The sequence below is a fragment of the Passer montanus genome, unplaced genomic scaffold, assembly GCF_014805655.1.
Source record: "Passer montanus isolate IOZ18808 unplaced genomic scaffold, ASM1480565v1 scaffold94, whole genome shotgun sequence".
NCBI classification, from domain to species: Eukaryota; Metazoa; Chordata; class Aves; order Passeriformes; family Passeridae; genus Passer; species Passer montanus.
Genome location: NW_024374812.1, coordinates 1,398,906 through 1,408,741, shown reverse-complemented (window position 1 = coordinate 1,408,741; position 9,836 = coordinate 1,398,906). Strand labels below are relative to the sequence as shown.

Genomic DNA, 9,836 nt, shown 5'->3' with positions numbered 1-9,836 from the left:
ACCTTTCCCTAATTCCATCCTAAACCTCCAAGACAAAGCAATGAGACACTTAAATCCTATTTGGATGTGGTGAAAGGAGAAGAAAACACAGAGCTTCTTTCCTACCCCACACCATAGGCAACAAAGCAGCAGATGATTTATAAAAATGAATACTTAGAGAATTTAACAGTACATTTTCAGCTGAAATCTATGGTTCCATTAGGCATTAGGCCATGCTGGGTGTCTTTATAAAATTTATCCCTGCCATGGTTCCAGGATGGGGAGATTATGCCAGTATGACCATTAGAGCACCAAGATAAAACTGGGAGTGTTTATTCACAGGCACAGAGAAGAGCTGGGAACATGGTATTTATTATGTGGACATCAACTACCCTGCACAGGTAATTCCTATTACAAATCAGTCATGGAAAATAAAGGCAGCAGCAGGGGGAAGGGAAGACCAGAAACACAAGGGAGGGCTGGGATATGTGAAGATTCAATTTTAGTTAAAAGACAGACATTATTACTTCATTGTTTTTTAACATTCCAGATTTATTTAAAAGACATTATTCTGCATGTATCTTACAGGTCTTAAGACTGGTAAAACACCAGGAATAACGTGATAACCCTAGCAAATGAAGACATGGCTAAAATCATACCAGAGTGATTTTTCTTCTCTTTCAATAAAGGTTTGGACATTTCAATCCCATTTTTAACACTGGCCAGAGCTATTCATACCCAGAGCATTTGGAATAGTCCATTGAAGGAACAAAACTTGACAAGATGGAAACAGCAGACTACATTTGATTTCTGCAACTGCTGGCAAAAGCTGCTGGAGAAGTATCCGTACACTTTAGAAATGTTACATCAGTGACAGATGGAATTTTGTGCTTTAATACTTTGCTTGAAAAGTCTCTTTATCCAACATGAAGTCAGCAAATCTCTGCTGGAGCTCCTTTTCTCTCTCCTGCTGTCGCTGCACATCTTCCTTCAGACACTGTAGGGAAAACACCATTAAACAACCAGTCAGTTTTCCACCAGTCACACCCATGAAGATCATTACCAAAGGCTGTATTTGAGTTCCTCCAGAGGAAGAGCTCAGAATTCAGACAGAACGTTGCTGAAATTACTTACTTTAAATATAAATATAAAACAGAGCAGTGAATGTAAAATATCAAGAATCACAGTTAGCTTACTTCAAATGTCAGGTAGCTCACCCTGGTTTTGGCAGCAGCTAAGATCAAATGCTTCAAAAGGAGAGATTTCAAATTGGAACCTTGTCATTTACTAAAACAGGTGCTATTAGCAGCTATCAAGTGATTTAATATGTTTTAACTGTTATATTTCAATTAATCACTTCTGAGTTTGTAGACACATCTATCAGCATTTCTAAATAATCGTCACAAAATCAGTTTTAAGAACAGATGCATTTTATCTTTTTTATATCAAGTGGTTGAGAATATCTAAGCCTCAATGGAAGCCTCTCTTCTGGAGGAAAACCACATTACAATAAAAATTGTGCTCAGGTAAACACTTATTCCTTGGAAAGGAAGGCTGGTGCTGATTCAAACCTAGGACTGAGTCTTGATTAAGGGTTGTCTCATTAGCTGAATAAAAAGAGAATATCCTGGAGATCCTTAAACTAAGAAAAGTAGCTCCAAGATAGTGATTTCAGGTATATACCAGCATTTAATCTGCTGGCTTTTAAGGAAGAAGGAGATTTTAGACAAGTTTTAAATTTACCCAAAGCTCTAACAGTAATTAAAACAAACTAAAAAAAGAAACAAACCAAATCAAGAGAGAGATGGAAGTTGTGCTGATATGCATTGCAGAAGACTTATAAAATAAACCACACAAGGAAATAAAAAAAACCCAGAGTTAAAGAACACACTGCCAGATTAGTCCCAGCCTCTAATAAGTGTATCACAGAATCTTTGATATTGAAGTAAAAAACAGATGAATCTGGTAACAGCCAAAAGTATAATTTTAAGAGAGCATTAAAACTTGATACCAAGTCAGGCTGTAAAGGTCAGAGCTCATGCCTTGTAAAAACATCTTTTCCACGAGGTACCTGTGTCTGACCTCAGGTATTGGATTTTGGAATCTCACCTCCAGCCTCCGAGGGATGGCAGCATCCTCGTGTTTCTTCAGCTCCTCAAAGGTCCGCAGCTCCAGGTGGGCCTGCTCGATCTGGTCCCACAGATCATTCAGCTGCTTGATGAGCCCCATGGCTCGAGACTGGTAACCCCCAAGAAGGATCTTCAGCTTCTTCTCCATCTTGGCAGCCCTCTTGGCCTCAGTGGTCATGTGGCCTCTGTTGATCTGCCAGAAGGAACCCAAGAATTGTTTTAGTTACCCAGAATTCAAAAGCCAAGAGGGAAAAAAAAGGTAAAAATGTATCTGTGGAATGGTGTTGAGTTGATCACGTTCTTTCACTTCTATTAAAATAATCAAATTGCACATTTTACAACAATCTACACTTCTGGATTAAAATCTTTATAACAGACATAATACATTTCTAAAATTGTAATCCAGACAAAATCCATAAACAGACAAGTGACACAAATTACAAAATTCTGTCACCTGGGACACAACACCAATAACTGAACATACTTGTGTTAATATGCTACAAATATTGTATAAAACATTTATAAATACCAAAGGTAACAGAAGCCTTTGTGTATTTTTCCACCTGGGGTAAAATTATAGGAGCACTAAAAGAATGAAATAGCCACCAGGCATCAAAGAAATCTTTAACACCGAATCCCAGTCACAAATGGACTAAAGATGAGGATTAGATTACATGAAATATTTGGAAGAAATTGCTCCCTGTGAGGGTGGGGAGGGAGAGATTGCCCAGAGAAACTGTGGCTGCCCCTGGATCCCTGAAAGTGTACAAGTTTAGGTTGGACAGGGCTTGGAGCAACCTGGGATACTGAAAGGTGTCCCTGCCATGGCAGATGGTAGAATGACATGATCTTTACAGTCCCTTCCAGCCCAGGCCATTCTATGATCCTATGAAATCAAGAAAGAACAAAGGCCTCCACCACTGAGCATAACTGTGGAGAAGTGCAACAGCTCACATCTCTGAACAGGGACACAAGGTTCCTTGTTGAGGCTTTTTTTAATGCTACTTCCTCAAAAAAAATAACCCAACAAAACAAAATTATTTTTTAGAAAGGACTGTGTGAAGAATGCCAAGCTCAAGAAAAAAATCGAAAATCTCATATTTTGATTTTTGCCACACTTAATGATATATTAGTGCAGGACATGAAATATGATCTGAAAGTTTCTCAAGTATTAAAGCTTAAAAGATTAATTCAGAACCACAATGTTTGAGTCACCAATCCTGGCCTTGTTTCTTTAAAAATCAAAGTTTTGCTGGTGAATGTTCTCACATACAAAGAAATTACCAATAATCAACCAAAATGCAGCATCTTTCATTGCTCCAATTACCCAATATATCATTTATTACCAATGAAACAGAACTCCTTTGGGAAGGAACTACTGAAGAGGGATCTGCCCTTCACAGTGATAACTACAGTCAGCCATCACAGTCTCACACTCCAAGCTACTGCAAAGTGCATTTCATCAGCTTTCCAACTGTACTGAAGTACCCTCTGTTACACAGCTGCAGGTTTCTGTAACGTGCCCTCCCACTCCTTAACAATTTATCCACTCATTTAGAACAGTTTTAGTTGGTGGTGCAGAGATAAACAAAGTGAATGGTCAAGGGAGCAAACTGTTAATGGGTGAGTGAAAGAGAAATTTGACTTTCTGAGCTGTCTAGTTTGCTCCTGGGGAGAGCAATGCAGACTGCTATGCTTTTCAAACTCTGTTGGCAATGTAGACTTAAGCTATGCCCAAGGTGCTTTAAGCATACAGAAAGGCGCCTATTTTTCAATATTTATATAAATCTAGAGAAAATTAAATAAATAGATTAGGAATTTGTGAGGATAGTCTCTGATGAAAAAGTATGAAAGCTTTAAATGTCTTCACTGGTAAATAATATGCTATTACTGCAACAACAAATACAGCTGAGCGGTCAATGAACTATTTTCCAATTACTGTTTCTTGGATGAAAAATGTGTGCTGAGCACCACTGACATTTAGAGATCATGGAATAGATGGATGCATAGGCAAACAGAATTTGTTTGTAACAGAGGCCTAATGGCACAAAGATCAACTGTCCATGCTGCTCCCAGCATTACAGACAATGTAGAGTATGGATGGTATGAAGGAAACTCCTATCACAATGTCACTCTTCAGAGCTAAAAAAGACCATTTAGAGAAGTTCCTCTCTTCTGTCATCTTGGGTGAAGATCTTATTCTTTACTGTGAGGGTGAGGGTGAGTCTCTGGCACAGGCTGCCCAGAGATGTGGCTGTCCCATCCCTGGGAGCATCCAAGGCCAGGCTGGATGGAGCTCTGGGCAACTTGGTCTGGTGGAAGGTGTCCCTGTCCATGGCAGAGGACTGGAATGAGCTGAGCTTGAACCTCCTTCAACCCAAACTATTCTGTGACTCCATGATCTGTCAGAAACCTAATTTTCTAATAAAATGTTAAACACTGAGTACCTGAGGGCATAAGTACAGTTATCAGCACTATCCCCACCATACAGAAAAGAGACTGGATCAGGGCACTGGTCACAAGCCCTGAATTATCCCCATGTTCCAAGCAGCACCAGCAGCAATGGCAGTACTGACTTGGTCTCACACTTTTACACTCTTCAGCTGGGATTCACTTTGCTTGGCTTTAGACATCAACATCTGAGTTTGTTACAGAAGATCTTTCTGTCATCAGGACAGAAACTGGCAACTCCAGGGCATGGCTTGTCTGACCCAGGGCCTCAGGACACGATTAAACACCTCAGTGAAGAGCTCTTCACTGATGGTGATGGGAGCACAAACTGTTGGTTTAGACAATGTTATCCAAGACCAGGTAGATCAACCCCACCCCAAGTGTGTACTATCTTAAGGTGTTAAGATATAATAAAGCATTTTAAAATTCAAAGCTTCTAACAAAGCCAGTTCAAGTCTAATACTTATTGCAGTATCAGACTGTGATTTAAGCACTCTTGAAATTTTCAGAGAATTGGACTTAATACTTCTGAGTTGGTCTGGATACTGGACTCTTAACTACTAGAGCTCCTTAGGTTATATGTTCCTATATTGCTTTTCTACTCAGTTCCTTGTCCCATCTTGGATTACGATAGGCCTCACTGCTGTGAAAAGACAAGAACAAGAAAAAGAAAATAAAAAAGCCTCCCAAGTTTCTAAAACCAGAAATAACAGCCCCTTCTTCCTTCTCTGTTTAGGGAGAAATATGAACACTCACCACCTTTTCCCCTCCCTCCCAACTACAAAATTTTAGGACCTACTATGAGAAGGTCAAAAGGAGGTCTCAGCTTTTGTAACAAATACTATTTATTAAAAATTGCTGACTGCTGCATTAGTGCCAACAACTGCATATAATTTCAGTTCAAGCTTCATAAAATTTTAAGGCTCAGATACCAAGCTAAAAATTCCAAGCAGTTATGAAGAGGTGTGTTTAAACAGTAGTCACCATTATTTGCTTAAAGCAAAGAAATAGATTTGAGTAAAATCTGACAACCATTTCCCCCTGAACCTAACAGAAAGGGCAAAGACATTTGAAAGATTTCTCCACTTATTTATTTTGTACTGTTCCTTGGACAGCCTTGGTTCTGCTGACTTTTATACCAGCAATAGCAAAATGAGAACAGCATGTACAGACACAGGGTAAGATGATATATGATGTTAAGGCAAGTGTGAGAGCCTCATCCCATCCCAAATCTCCGATGTAAAAGCTTCCCTCATGACTCGTAAAGTGGTGTTCAGTTTTCAGTACTGCAGCAGAGAACCAAGGAAGAGAAACCAAAACAAGCAGCAGACAAAAGAGCCGAAAGAGCAACAGACATAACCAGAGGTTTATAAAACATGATCTAGAAAAGGGAGACTGACGGGAAAACCAGGGTTTGTTTGATTTGTTTTTCCTCTGCCTAACAAAAAAACAAAAAGAGAAAAATAAGAAAGACACAACACTCTGCTTTAAATATCCCAAAGTTAATTGTGAAAAATCCATCTGTTCTTACTGCTACTGAGAAAGGAAGATGGACTTAAATTTGGGAAGGAAATTTTAGATGTTAGTTGCAAGGTTGAACTAAGGACAACGAAGGACAGGGAAGGACTCCTTATGAGAACAAACATCCACTGGGAAAGATTTAAGAAAAACTGACCCTGTGGAAGGAAGAGCTCAATTGCCTTAAAAACTGCATTTTCAGAATTCTCATCTCACCAGGTCTACTGAGGACACCCCTCCTCAGTTCCAAGGGTTTTTTCGCTGTACTGACCAGTTTGTTTTCCTTCCCTTTAATGTGGAGCTTCTGGTAATCCCTGAACAGCATTAAGCTCTCTTGTCTTTTAATTGATCTTCCTAATCACGCTGGATGGATTAAACAAACATGGAAGAAAAACTGCTGCATGTTCAGAGGAGAGGCACAAAGTAAACCAACCTGTTCCGTGACCTTGGAGAATCAACATCACCACAAAGCTGCCTCGCTTGTGAAGAGAAATCCTCTGCCAGCTTCAGCTACGCCGGCTGAGCAGAGTACTCCTGGAACATACATAGGACTACTCTAAATGTTACTGTAACTTCCTTCCTCACTTCAGACCCACACGTGGCCCTCCCAAATTCAGTTCTGCTGGCAGGAGGTGGATTGACTTAATTGGAATGGCAGGTTTGTGAGCTTGGCTCCTGCTGGCTCAGCTGCAGTGTCTGGGGCGAGAGCGCGCAGCTCGACAGCAGCTTGTGCTCCAGGCCAGGCACTTCCAAGCACTACAGGGACAAGGACACCCACACTACAGAATAGTCTGGCCATGCTGGGGTCATCTGCCTCTACAAGCTTATGGTGCACTCAACAATAGCATGTTTAAAAAAAAAAGTTATTAATTTCTCTACTTCAAAATGCTTTTTCAGTTCCAAGCTCTTGGATAGAATTCTCCATTTTTGGCTTGAAACACTCCTATATCTGTCTAGAGTTTGACCAGGCAAAAACTCTCTGTAGAGCCCTGCCTGAGTTACCTCCAAGTTAGTACAATATAAGTCAACTCTGTTGGAAACTGAGGCTTGTAGTTGGTATTAAACCAAAGCTGCATGTCCAGTGTAGAACAATAAGGCCTCAATCTATTAAACATTAGCTCTGCTCATCAACCAGAACCACTCCATGAGCTTGACACAATTTCACATTTCTACTGTGGCACTAAAAATCATAGAATCAGAGAATGGGTTGGGTTGGAAGGGACCTGAAAGATCAAATCATTCCAACCCTCCAGCCATGGGCAGGAACACCTTCCACTAGAACAGGCTGCTCCAAGCCCAACCTGGCCTTGAACACCTCATCTCCACTAAGGTGCTCTACTTAATGCAGGAGGGAGAATGAGGATCATGAAGTAAAGGTGCTGATCAGGATCAGAGCAGTCAAAGAGGGACTGAGCTTGTAGCTGGCAAGACATGAAAAGAAGAAATTAATTCTAATTGACTGGGATCACAAAAAGTTTTTTATGGAAAGATTCACTTGAAAAAAATCCTCAATTTACGGCATTGCTGGTAAGCAACTACAACTTTCCAAGTGAAACTAGACCAGATGTTCAGAGCTTGCATAGCAATATAAAGCTGCCTTTTCCCAGTTTAATAGGGGAGCCCCAGATAAACTCCTATATTGTACTTTGTCACGTAGATCATGTACCATTGTGACTTACTGATATCTGCAGAACGCTGCTCTCTCTATTCACAGCCAAATCTAATGACCCAAGAGCATGCTCCCCCTGAAGCATGCTCCAGAAATTATAATGACTTGTCTTTAAACACCATGAGTTGGTGTGACTGTTGAGTAAAAACAATACAGGGTATATGAAAAGCAAATGTTCCTACAGGGGCTCACAGCATCCAACCAGAACTAGAATAATCTAGGAAAGTTACTGTGTAAGTCAGTAGACATTGCTGATCTACAGCCATGACATTAAAGTCCACTTTTGAAGATTTTTATTTGAGAACTGCTTGTAAGACCAGCAGTTTTATGAGTGATACCCTGTATGCTCCCTACAAAGAAAGGAGCTTGTACTGAGGTGGGTGTCAGTCTCTTCTCCCAGGTAACAAATGACAGGATGAGAGGAAATGGTTTCAAATTGCATCGGGGGTGGTTTACACTGGATATTAGGAAAAAATTTTGTTATGGAAAGGGTTGCCAAGCATTGGAACAGGCTGATCATGGAAGTGGTAAAGTCACCATCCCTGTAACTGTTCAAAAACTGTGCTGATATGGCACTTGAGGACATGGTTTAGAGGTGAACAAGATGGTGGTATAAGGTTGATGGCTGGACTTGGTGATCTTAGAGGTCTTTTCCAAATTTAATGATTCAAGGATCCTGTCTCAATCAGAGCAGAAGCATGTCTGGAAGAGCATAGTTTATGATGAAAAATGAATAATTTATTTTTACTAAACTTTTTTGGAAACTCTCTACCATTCATTGGGAAAGAAAAACCTTGCCTTAAGATCACAGACAGCAACACCCATCAGAGGCCAAGAGCTTTGATTAACCACAAGCAAACATGGGCTACTGCAGTGTCTGGTGAGGTCACAGGGCAGCCAGCACAGTGCAATTACCTTCAAACACCACTCCTGCACAACCAGAGTGCCTGCACTGGCTTCTTCCAGAGGCTGACAAGGTTGTGGAAGCTCAGGCAACAGAGCCTGGCAGAGCCTGGCTCATTCCCAAAACAGCAGAAGCTCCATGGTGATCCTGCAGCACTCAGTTCTGGACAGTGAGGGTGTGCAAAGGCCTTTGCAATGAGAGCTTTGTCAATGCTGAACTTTATTTCTAAGCAGACCAAGTTACCAGATTCTGAACAATCTGACAGAGAAGATCCCTGATACCTCTCTGATGTGATCCTCTGGTGCCAACTACATTCCCAACAGACCTTATTGAAAGAAGTGTATTTCACAAATCCAAGACATTAACACACAATGAAACATGTGACCATAAAAGCAACACTACTCAGGATTTTCACCATATTTTAGTTTTGTGATTCTGTGTTCCTAGTCCTATAAAATCTCTTGTTTTCTATGGGTGCTGAGTACCAGCACACCTGAAAATGCAAAAGAAACTGCAAACTTTAGCACATAAACTAGAGAAAAATTAAAAGACAATGTCCAATAAACTAAAGTGATACACCCTGCAGCAGAGTGTATCATGTACCCTATAAAACTCCACCTAAGCAAGTTGGTTTTAATCTGAATTAATTCAGAGGACTTGGGCTGCAATTAAAGGCAAACATCAACACTTTGATAAATCATCACCTTGATGTATCTTGTATAATGCAAAGAATAGTTAATTTACTAGATTTTGCATATGTTAATTTACATAGATTTTGCACAGTGTATGTTGAACTTTTCCTCTGTAGGCTTCCAACAGCATTTATAATTTAGTAATCAACTGAAATGATAACGTTAACTACCACAATTTTAATTAAAGTATTTGTATTCTGCAAGCCAACTTTATTAACTGTCTTCAAAGGAAAAATAAAGATGGCAGGAAGTTTCTATGTTGTGAACTACAAAGGGAAGCAACTAGCTTGTTAAATAGATGCCTTTACTATCTCATTTCATCTTCTATATTCCCAATTTAACATATGTTAGTAGGAATGCTTTTCTTTATAAATGTATTGCTTGAAGAGAAGGAAGTAAAAGGTATTGCAGGGAACTGAAAAAGTTATTCAACACAACTGCAAGCATGGTACAACTTCAATTTCTGAAATCACTTGTTCTGCAGTGTAGCCTAG

At 40.0% G+C, this 9,836-nt stretch overlaps 1 protein-coding gene across 1 annotated transcript in view; it reads right to left on the bottom strand.

Moving 5' to 3' along the window:
* Nucleotides 1-335: 335 nt before the first annotated feature.
* Nucleotides 336-9,836, bottom strand: part of CDC5L (cell division cycle 5 like) — a 31,192-nt gene continuing 21,691 nt past the window's right edge. Inside the window, exons 15-16 of the mRNA XM_039696002.1 lie at nt 2,089-2,301; nt 336-976 (exon numbers count right to left, since the gene is read on the bottom strand). Of these exons, the coding sequence (XP_039551936.1) occupies nt 872-976; nt 2,089-2,301 (318 nt within the window). The 3' untranslated portion in view covers nt 336-871. The remainder of the gene's footprint in view (nt 977-2,088; nt 2,302-9,836) is intronic.